At 42.1% G+C, this 20,538-nt stretch overlaps 1 protein-coding gene across 1 annotated transcript in view; it reads right to left on the bottom strand.

Moving 5' to 3' along the window:
• Ctr9 (CTR9 homolog, Paf1/RNA polymerase II complex component) overlaps positions 1-19,370 on the bottom strand; it is a 30,023-nt gene extending 10,653 nt beyond the window's left edge. Inside the window, exons 1-13 of the mRNA NM_001100661.1 lie at positions 19,203-19,370; positions 18,097-18,195; positions 13,104-13,343; positions 12,588-12,705; positions 10,857-10,946; positions 7,200-7,348; positions 5,066-5,173; positions 2,924-3,031; positions 2,585-2,821; positions 2,323-2,412; positions 2,089-2,217; positions 1,818-2,001; positions 420-508 (exon numbers count right to left, since the gene is read on the bottom strand). Coding sequence (NP_001094131.1) covers positions 420-508; positions 1,818-2,001; positions 2,089-2,217; positions 2,323-2,412; positions 2,585-2,821; positions 2,924-3,031; positions 5,066-5,173; positions 7,200-7,348; positions 10,857-10,946; positions 12,588-12,705; positions 13,104-13,343; positions 18,097-18,195; positions 19,203-19,247 — 1,686 coding nt within the window. The 5' untranslated portion in view covers positions 19,248-19,370. The remainder of the gene's footprint in view (positions 1-419; positions 509-1,817; positions 2,002-2,088; positions 2,218-2,322; positions 2,413-2,584; positions 2,822-2,923; positions 3,032-5,065; positions 5,174-7,199; positions 7,349-10,856; positions 10,947-12,587; positions 12,706-13,103; positions 13,344-18,096; positions 18,196-19,202) is intronic.
• Between the last annotated feature and the right edge of the window lie 1,168 nt (positions 19,371-20,538).

Genomic DNA, 20,538 nt, shown 5'->3' with positions numbered 1-20,538 from the left:
AGCACAACGGTGTACTGCCCAGCAGGAAGAGTAACTAACGACTTGTAAGCCTGTCTTTCAATGTGCAGTCTTCTGTGAGCCGCAACCAGAAGCTCAGGCGGCCTACAGATGCTGAGACACTGACTCTGAAGCTGTCTTGGCAGGCTATAGGACTGAGTGCAGGGGACAGGAGGCAGGCAAGGAAGAGAAAAAGAGAAGGGAAATAGGTTTATGTATTTAAGAAAATGATTCTGATTATGAGATGACTAGTCATACAAACTATTATACTCTTTAAAGTCTTTAACAAGTGAGACAAAGATAAAACAAGCCCTAAATCCAGAGATGCCATGGTTACGGGAAACATCATAGCCATTAAACGGAAAGACTGATTTTGAAAGGTAAGAGGAGAACATTTTCAAAAACGAGTCAACACCACTAACCTGATTGATCTGAAGGGCTTCCTTAAACCAATCTGAAGCTTCATAGAAGTTTCCTTTATCTCTGGCCATGGCTCCTAGGCGCAGATAGCCTGAAAGGGCACATTTAATTCATCCTCACAATCTCACGTCTAAAGGTCCTAACACTGAAGTCTGATGCTTGGAACAGCTGTTTTGTTAATACTTTCAGATAGAAGAGAAAAGCCCACACATGGAGACACATCACTCCAGCTAGGAAAAAGAGGAACTGTATCACTAGGTCAACCTTTCTTTTTTCTTTTTCTATTTTGAGACAGGGTCTTACTAGCTTTGGCTGGCCTGTAGACCAGGATGGCCTGGAACTCAAGAGAGTCCCCTGCTTTTGCCTCTGGAGTGCTGGGATTACAGATATGTGGCTGGGATCATTATACAGTACAATAAGGCTCACCGCACACACATACTGATACCCTACAGTCAAGCTGCTCTCTGAGACTACCCAGCCACTGACAGTACTAGGATTATGTACATCCTGGGCTGGGTGGAGTAGAGAAGCATGTGTGAGGTCTTATTACACACTCAGGATGGCCCACAATTTGAAATTTAGGAATTACATATAGAACTTTTCATATAATGCCGCGAGAGTAGAGTACAGGCAAATGGAGCTATAGAGAGTGAAACCCTGGAAGAGAAGGAACTGCTACAGAGACATAGGGTAATTTTAAAATGCCAATATTTACAGTGCCTCGGTTGTAAAAACTCAAATAGGACATTTCAGTAATAGTGTTTCAAGAAAAAAACCACTAATCAAGAAAGAGCACTTACAGACTGCACCTAGTAGTAAAGCTCACCAGGGAGTAGCTCAGCAGCTGACTATCACTAAATATGGCTCAAGTGACTTTTGTTGATCCTTGTATTTTCCAGCATAAATAAATGAAACGGCAATTTTAATTTTATTCATCTGCTTCTTTTAAATGTGTATTGATGTTTTGCCTGCATGAAGGTCTGTGAGGGAGTCAGGTCCCTTGGAACTGGAGTTACAGACCGTTGTGAGCTGCTATGTGGGCGCCAGGAGTTGAACCTGGATCCTCTGGAAGAACGGCCAGGGCTCTTAACTGCTGAGCCATCTCCTCAGCCCCTTATTTCAGTTTCTGAGACAGGGACTCACATACAGCCAAGGTGTCAAACCTGCCAGGTAGGGAGGCTGGCCTTGAACTCCTGATCCGTTCTCTTCTACCTCTCGAGTACTAGGATTACAGATGAGTGCTACCACTCCAGGCTGCATCTTTAACAAAGACTTTCTTTCCTAAATAAGTTTTTGATGTTATTATGGGAATTTAGGAATTTTATCACATACACATACACACACAGAGAGAGAGAGAGAGAGAGAGAGAGAGAGAGAGAGAGAGCGCCTAAAAATCTTACAATCAACATAGTTAGGATGCTCTCGTAAAATGTTTTTGTACAGTTTCTCTGCTTCATGAAATTCACACATGGCCTCGTAGAGCCTGGCTAAATTGTAGGATGTGGTGACAGAGATGGCATTGTAATAGTGTTCATCATGCTCCGCCTCTGCCTTTGCTCGGTCCAGTGAGGCCAGGAAGTACTTCTGTGAGGAAGAAAAGGCACTGTGTTACTGGATACAGCTGAGCAAGTGCCTGCAGCACAGAGAAGAGGAAGGCTTCAGTTTCCTCACCTTTGCTTCGCCTAGGTTTCCAAGTCTAAAATGGAGGGCCCCAACATTATTCAAAATCTCAGGCGGGACATCGGCCTGCACCTTCTCCTGCAGGATTCGTGTTGCCGTTCCATAGGCTGAAAGGGCACCCTGCATTTTTACAGTGGACAGAGTAAGAGTTACTCACAGATCAAAGAGAAACACCCCAGCCTACTAAAACACATTGCTTAGGATAGGAAGAGCAGACATTGATACCTGTATGTCAGTCTGTTCTAAGATCTGGGCCAACTCAATCCAAGCTTCCACGTCATCAGGATACTGTTCTGTAACCTTCTTCAAATGGCCCTGGGATAAATGAGATCATTAAAATAACACTGTCAAAGTAAACAACAACAATAAACATGGCTACCGTAACCTGCTTAAGAAGCCAAAGGTTTGGCACTCAGCTAACCAAACACTGCTCACAGCTGCACCAGCCACAGCTGGAGTCTCAGGGTGTCTAAGACTGAGAACACACCTTGGCTATGTCTCTTTTCTCCTGATCTTCTGAAGCAGCATAGAGAGAGCCAAGAATTTTCATAGTTTCATAATTGTTCGGATAAGCTTTCAAAACTTTCTCGAAACACTGAGATGCATTTTCTTTGTCACCTCGATAAATATACATTTGTCCCAAACCAAAAAATGGTAGGACAAAAGAAGATGAAGCAAACTGTGTGGCTTGATAGTAGTACTGAAAGGCCTGGTCATAATCTTCCTGAGAAACGAGAGTAAAACAAGACCAACAACATGTCAAATGGCCAGAAGCCTGAAACCCTGTAAGGAAAAGGACTACTTAGAAAGGTGCTAATGGTCTCACCTGAACATGGAAGGACCGAGCCAGCTGGTAACAGCTCTCTGCTTGCATGGCCTCCACCTCTGTGTTGTGGAACGCGTGGAGAGCCAGGTGCTGCACTTTACTATAATCCTGAATTTGACACCAGAAATGACAGTTGAGTGATGTCAGAAGGTTGCTTGAATAGTAGCTCACTTTAATTGGCAACATTTCGTTTAGCGTAAGGCTTATTTTCATCTTCTCCCTAAGTAGCTGAGCTTTACCACTGTAACAGCTATAACCTTAGTGAATAATCACCACAATAATCATAACTGCTACAAGGAAAGCAGCAATCAAGAACGATGAAGCATCAGCTCTAAGCTATTAGCTCTGCTTCAATTTGCTTGTCAAGAAAATAGGCTCAGGCTGGACAGACAGCTCAGTTGGAAAGATCTGTATAGTCATGAGGACTTGTGTGCAGATCCCCAACACTCACACAAAAGTGGCCATGTATCTGTAAGCTTAGCACTGGGAGGCAGAGAGAGTGAGAGCTCAATGGCTCTCCACCCAGTCTAACTCAATCAATGAGCTCTAGAATCAGCAAGAGTCCATCTCAAAAAAGCAGGTGAGAGGGGTTAAAGAAATGACCCAGCAGTCAAGAGCTGCGCTCCTGCAGAAGACCCAGGTTCGGTTCCCAGCACCTACACGGTGGCTCATGGTCTTCTGTAACTCCAGGGGATCCAATGCTCTCCTCTAACCTCCTGGAGCACTAGACACCATGTGGTGCACATACACACATGCTGGCAAAACACTCATAAACATAAAAAGAATAAAACCTTCTTTTAAAAAGGTAAAGGGAGATTGTGGAAGAAAGGAAAGAAGGATCAGCCTACTCACTTCACAGGTAGATGTGAGCATAGCAGAAGTGAGTACTGGGCAGGCACTTTAACAGTGCTTGGGACTTAGTAAGCACCGAGCACATGTGAGTAACACAGGAACACATAGCTCACATTGGTAAGGCTGGTCCACTCTGTTAACTTTTACCCAAATTGTTGCTCAAGTATTTTAAAGTTTACAGTACAATTTAGTCTGTGGGTCTAAAACAGCAGGTTAAACTTTACTGTTTATTGTATAAAAGCTGTCACTGGTGGGTGAGAGAGACATTTTCTTTAGCAGTGTAGCCACTGGTAAACTGCCCATAAGCTTATAAACAAGCCCTGACCCAGGCTGCTATGAGCCATCCTAATTAGACCCATCACCAAATCAGATGGAAAAACTGATCCTTTCCCACCGAGGCCCAACCAGGCAGGCCAGGTAGGGGAGGGAATCCAATGGCAGGCAAGAGTCAGAGACAGACTGGGATGCAGAGTGAATAAATATAGAAATTAGTGAAAAAAGCAGAGGGACTGGAAAGAGGAAAGGATCAGCAGGAGTGGGGATGAGAGGAAAATGGAGAGATATAATCAATGTATATTATATATGAAAATATCACAGTGCAATTCATTATGTATGATTAATATATGCTAATAAAAACTTTAAAAATAAAAAACTTTATCAATGGAACCTTAGATTTGGTATGGTAAGAATTATAAAATATTGTTGCTTCCACAAAAATGGTGGAACTAACAGGCAAGATCAATGTGTGAAAATAAACAGAACCACCACTGACTCTGATACCTGTACACCCACAGTCAAATTCTATGAAGCAAGTGCTTCCTAACAGGGCCTAACGCAGCACCTGTTGTGGTCTATTGCATGCTCTGTCCTAACTTCGCCAAAGGCTGAGGTTTTCTCCAGCCCACACCTAGCCTCTTGCAACTCTCTAGTGACCCCTGTGAGTTTAATACAGGTTTAACAGCTTCTGCACTGTGGTGACTCCCCCACCCCCCTTATCACTTGCTCATTTCTGTGTGTGCAAAGGCCTTTGCTTGAGTGCCAACAGCAGACTTACTATTCTCCCATCCCAGGTGCACACAGTGCAAGGTGCCTATGCATATCAAGTTAGTGAATGAATGAGTGTGCTCATCTTCAGGCAACTAATACAAACTCTAATTTGGGAGTAAAACAAAAACAAATGACATTTTCAGATTTCTTTCCAAATTAAACAAAAATCATGCACTGACTATACTGAGAAGAAAACAGATTTCAAAATAATAAATAAATAGATAAATAAATAAATATTTTTACCTTCTTGAAGAAAAAGTGGTTTGCCAAATGGTTCAGTACCATAGGGTTGCTAGGATCAATAGTGTAGGCTCTGGAAAGAAGCTGCACACCATTTTTGATGGAATCAGCCTAAAAGAAAACAATGTAACACAGTGGAGTGAAAAACAGCACTTAATTAGCACTGTCCAGAAATAAGGTTCTGTAGTTCAACACCATAAGACAGGTTGCTATTCTTCATAAATGCTGTAAAGTTCCAAATAAGGAAATACCAAATTGTTATGATATAGTTTTCTTAACAAAAGTATATTTGGACTTATGCTGACTCTGAGAACAAAAAATAGAAAACGTATTTCTAAGACGTATTTATTTTTACTGATATGTATGAGCATTTCGCCTGTAACATGCATGCCATGTGTGTACAGTGACTGTGGAGATCAGAAGAACATCAGATTCTTTGGAGCTGCAGTTATAGACAGTGAGATACATGTGGGAGCCGAACTCAGGTCCTCTGCAAGAGCAGCAAGCGCTCTTAACTGATGAGCCATCTTACCATTTTTTAATATCCACTTTAATGAAATCCATTTTAATTTCAGAATTTGATTTTGTGTGCCATGGTCTGAATATGCTTAGCCCAGGGAACGGCACTATTTGGAGGTATAGCCTTATTGGAGGAAGTGTGTCACTATGAGTGTGGGCTTTTAGACCCTCATCCTAGCTGCCTGGAGTCAGTATTCTGCTAGTAGCTTTCAGATGAAGATGTAGAACTCTCAGCTCCTCCTATACCATGCCTGCCTGGGTGCTGCCATGTTCCTGCCTTGATGATAATGGACTGAACCTCCTAACCCCCAATTAAAGGCAGCCCCAATTAAATGTCATCCTTGTAAGAGTTGCCTTGGTCATGGTATCTGTTCACAGCAGTAAAACCCTAAGACAGTGTGTGTATGGGCTGTGTGTGGGGCCATCTTATCTTACTCAGTTCTTGTTTTAGGTTGTCTACTTATTAGTTCTGCCTCAGCTGCCTGCTGGTGTGGTGGCCATTTTACCTTGCTGAAGAAACACAGCTTCTTTCCTTCCATTTTTTTTTTTTTTCTTTATAACACATGGTCTTACCATGCACGCTGGCCTGGAGCCCTCTATGTAGACCAAAACTGGCCTCAGACTTACAGATCTGCCTACATTTGTCTCCTGAGCGGTAGGATTAAAGCCATGCCTCAGCATGCCAGGCCTCAGAACAGAGTTTTTGTAGTCTGTAACACATTTTTATTCCTGCAAGTTCTCTTCCTTTTTTCCATTCCCAGGTGACAAATCATGATTGAGAAACCAGACAAGATAATCTATTCTCCTCCTCTAGAGACTGGCCTAAGGAAGAAATTCTTACTGGGGACAATGTCAGGTTTTGTCATCACTACTATGGAGATAGTACCGGCATTCAATGGTAAGGGCCATTCAGTAAAGAGGACAGTTACTTCAAAGACAATGCAAGGCTCAACTGTCAACAATGTTGACACAGAGAAGCCCTGGCAACCTTTTGGAGAATTAAATATAGAAGCAGGCCAGGAGCTGCCTTTACATATTTGCTGGAACTTCCGGAAAAGCCCTGTAGGAAAGCCTTTTGTCCCTTCCTTTCTGTAAGACTAATAGAACAAGCAGCAACCACCTAATGACTGTACAGGAGAAAGTCACATGTTAAGGAGGGGTCAACACAGTTATTGAAGATCACTGAATTTGATAACATTGTGGTGTCTAGTATAAATTCTGAGACACTTTGTTTAGTGAACTATAAAAATGTTAAAGTTTAAGTCGGTCAAGTGTGAATTTGTTACTTTGTCAGATATATGTTAGACAGATCTATGGGCCACAATCACTCAGATTCTAAACTTTAGAAAGTTCTAAAGTCATTTTTGAGGGTGTGTGTGGTATGTGTGCTGGTCTTAAAGCAGATGGCAGGAACATTTTACCTAAGCAGTGAGGCTATCTTCATATGACTGACTATACCACAGAAGTGTCTGCTTTGGGGATGGTGCCTGCAGTCCAGGCACCACATTTCCTATCTATAACCTAGAATCTAGATCTCTAAAGTATAACTCGTTCCAGGAGCCCTAGATAAGGGACAGCTTGATAAACCTGAAGCTAGAGGCCGTCCTTCTTCCCATACCTCTTTATTGTTGAGTTCTAGAACAGCCAGTCCGACCAGTGCTCCCACACACTTAGAGTTGAGTTCCAGGGCTCTGCTGAATGCTAGTCGGGCTTTTTCCAGTTTGTTCAGTTTGACAAAGCAATGGCCCATTCCTAGACGAACTTCAGCTAAAAAATAAATAAAATCAAGTCATTTGTCCTGTCAATCTAGGACACTTTAAGAGTTCAATTTCCAGTGTCTGGACTCTTTAAGACCTGCTGGCTTACCACAAACTTGACTTCATTAGTAGTTAGACCATGTCATTCTAATCCTTCTCCCCTCTTATGGATACCTCTCTCTCTACACAAAAGAATATCTATAACAATGGCATTTTCTTATCTTGTAGCACCTGCTGCAGTAAACCACCACCACTGGCTCCATTTCTACTTAAAAATTATTATGTATATGTGTATGCACACACACGAATGTTCAGTGCATACACTCTGGTGCATGCATGGATAGCCCTACTACTTAAATAGAGAACAAACCCCTTATCAAAACCTTTATGTTTGAGTACACAGAGCTGGTGTCATTCATTTCTGATCTATGCTCATTTAATCTACCTCATTTCAAGGTCATGGCAGAACATGAACATGTCCTCTTTACAGCTACACTCAGTGGTCATGGAAGCCTTTTGCATCTATTTGAAGACACCATGACAGTACCAGCTCTCAATTTTCCTGCATTATAATATTTTCTTCTCTGGACCATTTGCAGCTACATTCAAACATTCTACCGTCTTACAAGAAAATCTCTTGATTCCATTTCCTTTCTGGCTGCCATTTCTGCTCTTCCAGACAATGGACTCCTCAACTGATAAAGCACTGCTGCCTCTAATCGCTTTCTTCTGTTTCCTCTGGCATCCACTCTAGTGAGTTATGCCCACCTCCAGGAAAACTACCTGATTATGGTCACAAGTGATTTGTATTTTGCTCATCAATCGGACGGTTTCACTGGCCTAACCATACAATGAGACAGAGTCTATAACCCTTGCAAAATGTTCCGCATTTGGCTTGAAGGACATTACTTTGAGGTTTGTTTTCTGTTTTGTTTTCCCCTTATCTCTGGCTACTCCTTAGGCTGCTTTTCCAAGTCTTCCATTTTCCCAACCTTTACACTTTAGAGCAGCTGTTCTCAACCTGTGGGTTCTGATCTCTTTGTAGTCAGATGACTCCTTTCATAAGGGTCACTGAAGACCATCAGAAAACATAGACATTACAATTCTTTTTCTTTTTCTTTTTCTTTTTCTTGGAGCTGGGGACAGAACCCAGGGCCTTGCGCTTGCTAGGCAAGTGCTCTACCACTGAGCTAAATCCCCAACCCCGACATTACAATTCTTAACAGTAGCAAAATTAGTTATGAAGTAGCAACAAAAATAGTTTTATGGTGGGGGCAGGGTCACAACATGAGGAACAATATTAAAGGGTGACAGACAGTATTAGGAAGGTTGAGGACACTGCTCTAGAGTGTCCCAGGACACGTCCCTGTCTATATACTTACTTCCCTTACTTCATGCACTCCTGGCTTTTGCACCATCAATACATTGGTTTTAAGTTAATCTGTTCATAACAGACTTCTTTCATGAACTCCAAGATAAAATCTTGGCCCCTCTAGTACCTCAGATAGGTTTTCAATCTTTTCATCTCTAAACGAGTTTCTCTTGGACTGTTTTCCCAATGTACTAAAATGTAGCTCTACTCTTAAAATTTTGTTTAGCTTTTGATTCTTGCTCTTTTTTGCTTCACATATTACATCGGCTCTCCTTACAAAATACTAGACCATGACCACACGTACCACCTACTGTTATCTCTTCAGTTGTGAACTTTAATCGTCTGTGACCTGCATGCTTGCAACACCCTTTCCCCAGTTCATGCTACCTCTGCCCTTACCTACTCACTCACATCCTACTCTAGACTCTAGCTCAATGGTACTCTTTTTTTTTTTTTTAAAGATTTATTTATTTATTATATATAAGTACACTGTAGCTGTCTTCAGATACACCAGAAGAGGGCATCAAATCTCTTTACAGATGGTTGTGAGCCACCATGTGGTTGCTGGGAATTGAACTCAGGACCTTTGGAAGAGTAGTCGGGTGCTCTTAACTGCTGAGCCATCTCTCCAGCCCTCAATGGTACTCTTAAAATTTTATGTGCATTGGTGTTTTATCTGCATGTATGTCTGTGTGAGGGAGGCGGGTCCTCAGAACTGGAGTTACAGTTTGAAGCTGCCATTTATGTGTAAAGAATTTAGTTCTCTGTAAGAGCAGCTAGTACTCCTAACTGCTGAGCCCTCTCTCCAGCCCTTCAAAGGTACTTTTAAGCACAAGTCAGATCACACATTCTTCTGCCCAAAGCCCTCCAAGGATTCCTATTTCTGTCAAAAGTTTGAAGCACCTATTATAAACTCAGGTGCTCAACATGAAAAGCATTGGGCAATATCTTTGATCTCATTTCTTTCTTTTTTTTTAGGAATCTGTTTATTTATTTTTACATAAGTACATTATAGCCATCCACAGACACACCACAAGAGGCCACTGGATCCCACTACAGATGGTTGTGAGCCACCATGTGGTTGCTGGGAATTGAACTCAGGACCTCTGGAAGAGCATTCAATGCTCTTAACCTCTGAGCTATCTCTCCAGCCCTTGATCTCATTTCTTATGACTTTCCATCCATTCCATTTTGGATACACTGGCCTTCACGTATTTTGCAAATTTGCAAAGCAGTTTTCTGAGGACCTTTGTACTGCTGTGCTTTTTCCAGGATGACTCTCTCACATATGTCTGCATGACCCTTGATTAGTCTAACACTTTATATTCCTGGTAAATTTCCCTGGTCACCCTTTGTAAGTAACTCTTAATGCTTTGTATAGCCTGATTTTGCTTCAAGTTTTCAATCTTTTACAGTCTCTGTTTTTCTTTTTTTTTCTTTTTTTTTTCTTTTTTCTTTTTTTCGGAGCTGGGGACCGAACCCAGGGCCTTGCGCTTGCTAGGCAAGCGCTCTACCACTGAGCTAAATCCCCAACCCCTCTGTTTTTCTTATTTAATTCGCTGGAAGGTGAATTATATGAGAGGGCAGAAACTTTTATCTTTTGGTTCACTGCTGCATTCTTTAAACAGAACAGTATCTGGCACATAGTTGATACATATCAAAAATATACTGAATGAAAAATATTTGGGAAGAAAAGTAGCACAGGTCAAAAAATATAGTATGATCTGCCATCAAATAAACACCAGGAAAAATAATTTTGTTTGTGTGTGTAGGGGGGCAAGGCTGATACTGGGTGTCTCCCTCCATCCTTCTCCACTTTATTTATCCACGCACAATCTCTCAACCAAACCAGAGCTCACTAATGCTGTTGAGCGTAGCTAGCTGGCTTGTGTCAGCATCCCATCTCTGCCTTCTGAGTACTGGGATTACAGATGGCTACCACACTTGACTGACTTTTCAATAAGAGCAGGAATCCAAAGTCCAGGCCTCACTCTGGGGCAGCACTTTATCCACTGAACCATTTCCCCAACCCCAGAACAAAATAACTATGACCTTATCATTTCATTACTCCTAAAGTATCTTTTTATAACCAATTTTCAACATTTTAAGTTGGATCATAAACACCTTAGAATTAAAATTCCCGTACCTGGACATCCTGGGTTAGTGCGCAATGCTTTTTTATAGTAAGCAAGGGCTCCTCTGTAGTCCTTCTTGTTGAATGAGATACAAGCTTTCCCTGTGGTTATTTAAAGAGACAACCTTGTTGAGTAAAGAGCACAAATGAATTGTGTTTTACACTAACTTATATCTCAGTGGGAAATACTTGAAAATAGTGAATTATCATATTAAATAATGTGTTTTCCATAGGTAGTGCAATATTTTAGTCCTAAGTCTTTATGTAAAATAACAATATAAATAACTGCCTTGCAATTATTCTAGGAAGAGATTATTTGCTGACTCTTTGGAAGCAAACAATAACTTATTCTACTTTGCTTTTGATTGCTGTGATAAACCCTGGGACCATAACAACTTGGGGAGGGAAGGGCATATTTTAGCTTATAGTTTAGTCATGAAGGCAAGTCAGGGCAGGAACTCAAGCAGAAACCTGGAGGCAGAAACTGAAGCAGAGGCCATGGAGGAGTGCTGCTTCTTGGCTTGCTCCTTCTGACTTGCTCAGCCTGCTTTTTTTTTTATACCACCCAAAATTGTCTTCCCAGGGGTGGCACTGTTTCAGTGAGCTAGACCTTCCTCTATCAATTATCAATCAAGAAAAAAGCTCTACAGACTTACCTACAGGTTATCTGATAGAGGATCCTTTTCCCACTTCACTCTACCTTGGGTCAAATTTATAAAAAACTAACCAATGTGGAGCAGAGACTGAAGGAAAGACCATGCAGAGACTGCCCCACCTGGGGATCTACCCCATATACATAGTCACCAAACCCAGACATTATTACAGATGCCAAGAAGTGCATGCCAACAGGAGCCTGATATCGCTGTGTCCTGCCAAAGCCTGCAAATACAGAGGGCGATGCTCGCAGTCAACCATTGGACTGAGAACGGGGTCCCTAATGGAGGAGTTAGAGAAAGGACTGAAGGAGCCAAAGGGGTTTTCAACTCCATAGGAAGAACAACAATATCAACCAACCAGACCCCCTAGAGCTCCCAGGGACTAAACCACCAACCCATGGCTCTAGCTGCATATGTAGCAGAGGATGGCCTTGTTGGGCACCAATGGGAGGAGAGGCCCTTGGTCCTGTCAAGGCTTGATACCCCAGTGTAGGAGAATGTCAGGGCAGGGAGGAGGGAAGGAGTGGGTGGGCCGGGGCCGGGGAGCACCCTCATAGAAGCAGGGGGAGATAGTGGGTTACTGGAGGGGAAACCGGGAAAGGGATAACATTTGAAATGTAAATAAAAATATCCAGTAAAAGAAAAAGATTGTTCAAAAAAAATAAGTAAATAAAAATAGGAGACATCCTTGATCCTGTGAAGGCTTGATGCTCTGTGTTGAGGGCCAGGTTGTTGAATGCCAGGTTGTTGAGGTGGGAGTGGGTGGGAGGGGGAGCCCCCTCATAGAAGCAGGGGGAGGGAGATGGGATAGCGAGGTTCCAGAGGGGAAACCCGGGAAGGGGGATAACACATGAAATGTAAATACATAAAATTTCCAATTAAAAAAAAAAACCTAACCAAGACTTTCTTTATAGATATACACACATATTGGGTTATTATATTTATACACATTATAATATATATTTATACACTATACACTACACACACACACACACACACACACACACACACACACACACACACACACACACGTTCCCAGTCAATGCCGACCAACTAGAACCTAAGGTCCCTGCTGAAGACCACTCACCAAGAAGGGCTGGAATATTGTTTGGAGACTGGTTAAGTACAAAATGAAACTGTGCGTCAGCTTGGTCCATTTTGTCACCCTCGAGCAGGCAGAAGCAGGCTCTTCCCAACAAATGGTTCTGTAATGTACAGACTTTACTAAGACCAGAGACAAGACCAACCACAGAGTGTGGAAGCTCAGGACCCCTCTGTAAGTGGCCAGAGCAACTGGCTACCAGTAAGAATCTCGAAGTACAAATGAGACGCTTACCCTGAAATGCACATCTGTGCCTAAGACAGTGACAAGACAAAGGTCACAATCCTTAAAACCTACTAGAAATTCACCCTTGATACTGGGGTTATGGACTCAATGTGTACATATACAGTTTAAGGACTAATGCAATTCTAATTTCAATAAATTCTTTTTTGACTGTATCAACATTTTAGTAAAAACTCTTTCACAAAGAATCTGCTATATACGTATTTTGCTTTCATGTGGTATTCTGTGCTCTCATAAATTGCAACAGATTTGATTTACCTGATCATACATAATAATTTTATCAGCCATTGTATACAACAAAGTTGCCTGCGTAATAAGGTCTTTCTTATTGTCTTTGTTCTTTTCTTTCCGAGCCTGTTGTACATAGTAGGCTGCCAATGTATCCAAGCAAGTCATCTGGTCTTTCTCGTGGTCTCGATAGTCCAAATTGCCATCTATCCGTGCAGCCTCCAGCAGCTTCACAAACTCTTCTGTTTTCCCTTGCTTGTAGTACTCCAGCTGTAGGCAAAGGAAGATATTAAAATCATTAAACATGTGTCCACACACAAAACAACACAAATGTTTATAGAAGTTTTACTTGTAATAGCGAAAACGGGAAGCCCAAATTAACAAGTGGATCAATAAAATAGCTATGGTATATTTCTGTGATGCAAAGAAGTAAACTATTGACAGCAATTACAAAATAAATAAATCTCAAATTAATTATGCTAAAAGAAGCCTGTCTACCATAAGAATACACACTGTGGATTCCACTTCTATAAGACTCTAGAAAAATGCTTAACAGCAAAAAATCCAAGTAGTGTAGATCAGTGCTGGCTGGAAACAGAAGGGCTGAGAAAGAACATAGAAGGAACTTTGGGGCACTGTATACATTCACTGACCTCAAGTGACTGTGGTGGCAGCTCCACAGGGACACCCAGACTTAATACCAAGTGGTACAATTCACACATGAGCAGTTTATCAAAGTCAATTAAATATGAATACAGCTATTAAAATTAGAATCACAAAAGATGTTTGTTTCTCATCTAGTAATAGTTTAACCCCAGGAAACGAGAGAGAGAGAGAGAGAGAGAGAGAGAGAGAGAGACACAGACAGACAGACACACAGAGGTGGGGGGAGAGAAAAGAGAACGAATGAACCTGGGAGATTGTTGGCCAGCCACTCTAACTGAAACAGGGAACTCTATGTTTAATGAGAGACCTTATCTCAAAAAATAATGTGGAGACAGATGGATTTCTATGAGTTTGAGGCTACACTGGTCTACACAGTAAGTTCCAGGCCAGACAGGGTACATGTTGAGATCGTCTCCAAGAAAAAAAAAGATAGCTAATGTTGGCCTCTGGCCTCTACATGTACACATAAGGGCAACATACAAACAGATACATGTAGCATATACACTAATCTCATCCCCACAGTAAAAAATAAACGAATCCTAGCATGCTATAAGAGACCCTGTCTCAAAAACAATAAAAATCACTTGGGCTCTGGTTTTGCTTCTACCAAAAACTATCAGTAATTTGGGGACAGATTATTAACTTCCCTAGGCATATGCCTCATAAATAATATAAAAAAAAAATCTACCCAGTATCAACTACTGTCTATAGGTCACATACCATGCCAGGAGCTACATATATTTCCTCTGATCCTTACAACTACCTAAGAGTGAGTACTAACATCTTCATAGTTTTGAGGAAACAGTCTCAGAAATTAGAGTACTGTTTAAGGACAAACTTGAACAAAGTCTTCTTTAAACCTGTGACTACAGGGCTGGAGAAATGGCTCAGTGGTTAAGAGCACTGACTGTTTTTCCGGAGGTCCTGAGTTCAAATCTCAGCACCCACACGGTGGCTCACAACCATCTGTAATAAGATCTGATGCCCTCTTCTGGTGTGTCTAAGACAGCTACAGTGTACTCATATATATTAAATAAATAAATAAATCTTTAAAAAAACAAAAACAAAAACAAAACCCTATGACTACAGCTTCCCCAACAGTAACTACAAAGCTTTATCAGTTTATTCTACCATTAATACCAATTATATCAATTAATAACTGGATCAATGGCTTGATCTACAGGGACTAGGAAAAGTTGACTGTTCTGTTAGTAGAAATAACTTTTTTGTATATCCATGTGTGAATGGAAGACTTTTTTTTTTTTTTTGAAACAGTTTCAATATGGAGCCTAGACTAGCTTCAAACTTGCAACCCTCCTGCCTCAGACTCTGAAATACTGACTTTTAGAAGTATGCCTCTACACCCAGCTAGGAAGACTGTCTTAGGGTAGACACTTCAGAAAACAAAAGCACAAATAGACACACAGAACTACAATAAACTGAGTACCTGCAAGCAAAGGAGTCAACAGGGTGAAGGAGTTGGCTTATGGAATGGAGAAAATCTTTGCCAGATATTTACCTAACAGAGGATCCGTCTCTAGATATTTATATTATACATTATATTTATATTATAATCCATCTCCAGATATTTACCTAACAACAGAGAGTCCATCTCTAGAATACATGAAAAAGTCAAAAACCAGCTATCCAGCAAACAAGCACAAAAACAAGTAAGCCAATCAACCAACAGGCCAAGGACACGACAGGCGCTAACCAACAGGCCAAGGACACGACAGGCGCTTCCCAACGGCTAAGCACAGACTCCTAAGTCCACGGGCATGCAGAGTCTTTAGTTAGGAGGCAAGTGTGTTTGAAAAGTACACTGTGAACCGGACACAGAGGCATAAACCTCCCAGCAGGAGGTGAAGTCAGGGAAGCTCAAGAGTTCAAGGCCAGCCTCAGACAAAGAGCTGGTTTGAGGCCAGCCTGGGCTATATGAAATTCTATTTCAAACAACAACATCACCCCAAACAACAACAACAAATAAACTAGAAGATGGAGAGATGACTCAGCAGTTAAGAGCAGCAAGGATGGGGGTTTGGGTCCCAGGCTCTGTCTAATGGCATCTAACGGCTGTCTATACCTCCAGCTCCAGGGAGGTCCAATACTCTCTTTAGCCTCTGAAGGCATCAGGCATACATGTGGTATACAAGAATACACACAGGCAAAGCACTTGTACACATAAAATATGAATATATCTTTAAAAACAAAACAAAAAACTCCAACCCCCCCCCCCCAAATTTGAAAAAGTTGAGATTCTACTTTGCCCTAGTAAAAATGGCTATCACCAATAATACCAAGATTTAACAAATGTTGGCAAGGATGAGGAAAGTCAGTAGGGTAATTCCTCATAGTCTAAAAGTAGGATGACCTATGACCCCCCCCCCCCATATCACCCAGTCCTATATCCAAAGGAAAAAGTCAGCACATATAAACACTACCCATGCATCCACATTTAGTGTGACTGCTCACAAAAGCAGGCTATGGAATCAGTGTAGGTGCCCATGGTGAATGGTAAATAAACTATTCATGTAATAGAGTTTTATCTAGCCATAAAGAATGAACCATGTCAGTTTCAGGAAAATGGATGGAACTAGAAGATATATACAAAACTCTAAGGATGGTATAGATTTTTTTTTTTAAGAGAACAAGACTTTATTGAAACATTAGGTTTAAAAGTTTGGGGCTATGAGATGGCTCAGTGGTTAAGAGCACTGGTTGCTCTTGTATGGTTCAGTGCATAGCACCCACATGGTAGGTTCCAGGGGGACTTCATCTGGATTCCAAAGGCGCTGATACTATATGCAGGAAAAACATGAAGTCAACTCTGCTTAACAAACCAGCTGTACCTACCTGGGAGAGCCTATGCCCTGGGAGCTTCCTATGGCAGCCAAACAGGGAAACCTGGACATGTTGTCTACTTAAGATACACCAGAAATTCCATCTAACATATCGTTAATCCATTTTACCCAGAGTTAACTACTCAGGAATGGTACCCATCAACTGGGGACTAAGCGGATGAGTCCTTAGTGCATGTACAAGCCCACTACTGGTACACCTGTAATCTCAGCTTCTGGGAGATGGAGAGACCCACACCCTTGCATGCCTGTTAAAAAACAAACCTGCAGCTGGGATTCATTATCCCCCACAATCTTATGATTATAGTAAGAAGGCTCAGGTCTATTACAGTAACATATAAGGTACAGGGATCTGTGAGTAGTGCCCACAGGAGAGATTTTTTTTTTATGTGAGCTGGAATTGAGAAAAAGAAATACCCCTTAAAATCGATGGATTATAGCAGGGTATGGGTTAGGGGGCTTAGGAGGGTGGATATGACCAACACACAATATATGCGTATAGAGAAATGTCTCAGAGAAATCCATTAATATGTACAATGTGCACTAACAATTATATATTTCTTAAAATAAATACCTAGAAGGCTGAGCAGGAAGACTAAAGGTCAAGGCCAGCCTGGGGAACTTAGTGAGACTCTGCCTCATAGTAAAAGGTAAAAACAAGGCTGGGGATACAGCTTAGTAGGTGTGTGTTTGCCTGGAATTTTTAAGGACCTAGATTCAATCCACAGCATACTTGGGCAGAAAATGTGCCCAATTCCAAACCTATTTTTCTGACCATTGAGGTAATATTAGGAAGTTCTTCTCTATCTTTATATGAGCCACTGTGGCATACCGGTTTAGGAATAATGAGTATAGTTTATCTTACTATTTCTCATCATAAGGAGACATGGTGCCGGGGGCTAGAGAGTCTAGTTGTAGGTTCCCAGACTGGATTTCCTGAGATTTCTAGTAGCATTCATATTATGGAGGCAGGAACAAATATGACAAAAACGTGATGCCAAGATAAACTGCACCACAGAAGGGCCTCTTTATGTATTAGCTTGGAGCCTAATCACCTTCCAGAATGTTTTAGAAGAGATGTTATGGAAAGCAATGTTTATTCCAACTAAGCTAAGCTTCAATGAATTACCACTAAGTAATTAAAACCTCCATATAGAGAACTATTTACCTTAAATGATCTTGCGGCGCTATCAACAGACATTAATTTACCAGTAGAGTTGTAGTTAGGAAACTGCCCTTATTATTCTGTAAACGATAATATAACCATGTTTCATGCACACATGCGTAGCCCTCACTGTCCTAGAAGTAGACCAGGCTGAACGTAAACTCGGTGATCCGACCTGTCTCTGCTGCTACCGTAATGCCTGGCTTTAACTAATTTTCATACAGATAATTTAATCATGCACAAACGATTTAATCATGTGGGCCATTACTGTCCTTGAAAACCAAAATCACATATCTTTCCAGTCAACAGAAAAATCTGCAATAGGAATACTGACCGCCAAAGCAATCCATATGTGCAGTTGTGTGTGCTCCTGCTTCAGAATACTGATAACTTCATCCCCCTCCGGTAACTGATCGAAGTCAAGTTCAATGACCTGAAACACAGAATAAACGGTTTGTTTCCTTTTTAAGTTCACAATTTCTCTCCTGCCTGCTGTGAACACTCCGCAGTGCACACACACAAAGGATATGTACTCACTCTCAGTGGGGTGAACGAATACATGTTCCTATTTAGGAAACACATGGCAAATAGGTTGTAGTGTGGTGTGGTCAAAGCATAGAGAAGCAGACAAATCCTGTTAGTCGTCTTCATACCACCAAACTATAAAATTCCCAACGACTTGCTTACTCAAAACCAAAATGAAACCTTGTATAACCTATAAGCCAATGAAACACTGATGCCATAGGTTGGAGATCCCAGAGACCAGGCAAAGTTGAATGCCAGTGTACACTTAAATCACGGAGGCACTATCGTGTGTCACATATATGCCTAAAATGTGGGCACAAAAACTAGAAGAAAAATATTCTGGAATATACCCAAGACCACCAGATTTTAAGAATGAATTCTACCTCGATCAAAAATAGAAGTGTAACAAATCCAGTAAGACTGAAGCAAAACTGGAGCTTTATTCAGACAAAACGCACGCCACCCATGGATGAAAGTGGGTCGTTGCCACCAGCATACAGGAGCGGCTAAATCTCGAGTCCCTTATCTCGCTGAGAGAGCTGTGTTAACAGTGTGCCTTGACAGACTTTTCTTCCAAGGAATTAAGAGCCACCTCTCAGATCCCCAGGGAGATAAGAAAAAAAAAAAATCCAAGTTGGAGCAGCAGGTAGCTCCGGGAGCATCGAGTCCCCTCTGTAATCCGTGGTTTACTCGGCGCTCACACCCCTGCGCCCCGGAAGACAGCCGACTGTCAACAAGAAGCAGGCTACAGGCGAACTTTCCCGAAGTCCTTGCAGCCAGAAAGGTGACCAGCTGAATGGAGCTTGGTTCGAGGAGCTCGACTGCGGCTCTCCCCTCAAAATATCAAGCGGAGCAAAGTCGGTGCTGGGATCGTCCAAGTTCACAGCCCTCCCCCGCTCCACACTCAGCACCCACCTCGTCAGTATCCCGGAGGGGAATCTCGATGGAACCCCGCGACATGGCGAGCTCTGAAAGCAGGCGCTTCTCACTCTGCGGCTCCGGAGCTCGTAGTCCGGGCTTCCAGTCTTGCAAGAGGTTACCACACCTCACACCCAGCGGAGCTGCCTGAGATGCACCTTCTCCTTTCCTGTCGGCCGCTGAAACAACGAGCTTCAGACCCGCGACCGGCCACTTCCGGAGGCCCCGCCCCCTGTCCCGGAAGCACTATCAGGAGGGCGTGTTCCAGGCGAGCTCCGCCTGGCGGCTCCGGCGCAGCCTTCTTTGGAAAGACTGATAGTTTCGAGGTTGTCGTTGTGCCAGCCGTAGGTGACCAAGAGCCTTCGGGAACGCGGCATCTACCGCTAAGTAGTCCAAACTCAGTTCCTCACAGGCCCGCGCCAGGGCAGGGAGTGGTGTTGACGAGGCGAAACCACGCCCCTATGGGCGGGACCTCTGGTGACGAATTTTGTGGGCGGTGCCTTTTCGGCCACCTAAGCTTCTTGGGGATAATTCAATCTTTTTTTTTTAACCAGCTCTGCAGTCTTTTCCCAGCCTGTTTGTGCAAGTCACACTGGTGATATCTTTGTGACTAATTTAAATAGACATAATCAGTGAATTCTGAAGTTATGGTAATAATGCGCGGATTATTTGTTGCATTTTTTTATTCGTATACACGCGATACACATTTTTTATTACAGATACACGCGAGCGATGGTGTGGGGAATGGAGGTCAGGGGACATCTTGTGGGAATCAGTTTTCTCTTACTCTGAAGGTCCTAGGGATCGAACTCAGGTAGTTAGCGTTGGATCCAGGCAACTTTACCCGCTGAATCTTCTTGTCAGCCCTATTTTATTTTTTTGAGATAGTCTGTACCCCAGGTTGACCTGAAACTCCTGACCTCAACCTTCTGACTGCTGTGGTTATGGGCATAAGCTTGGGCACTTGGCTTTTATATATTTCTTTATGTACTTATATTTCTTTGGGAGCACAATAAAAAGGAACCGCTAGATTTTATTTAAATAAAATCAGAAGAATTCGATTAAACCAAAATAATGAAATTATAGAATTTAAAAACATTTTAGCTAAAGATTTCACTATAGAAGAGTGTTAAATAGTTTTTTTTTGTGATCGGAATAAATAAGGGAAGAATCTTAATAAATAAGCAAATAAAAAAGGGTCAGTTTAGCTGAGCATGGTGGCACATGCCTTTAATCTCAACTCTCAGGAGGGAGGGGCGAGTGGATCTCTCTGAATTTTAGGCTACCCTCTCTATACATGGAGTCCCAGGCGAACCTGGGGTTACAGAAGAGA

The sequence above is a fragment of the Rattus norvegicus genome, chromosome 1 (assembly GCF_036323735.1).
Source record: "Rattus norvegicus strain BN/NHsdMcwi chromosome 1, GRCr8, whole genome shotgun sequence".
NCBI lineage: Eukaryota > Metazoa > Chordata > Mammalia > Rodentia > Muridae > Rattus > Rattus norvegicus.
The sequence above is the reverse complement of the archived record's forward strand: the minus strand, read 5'-3'. Positions and strand labels throughout refer to the sequence as shown.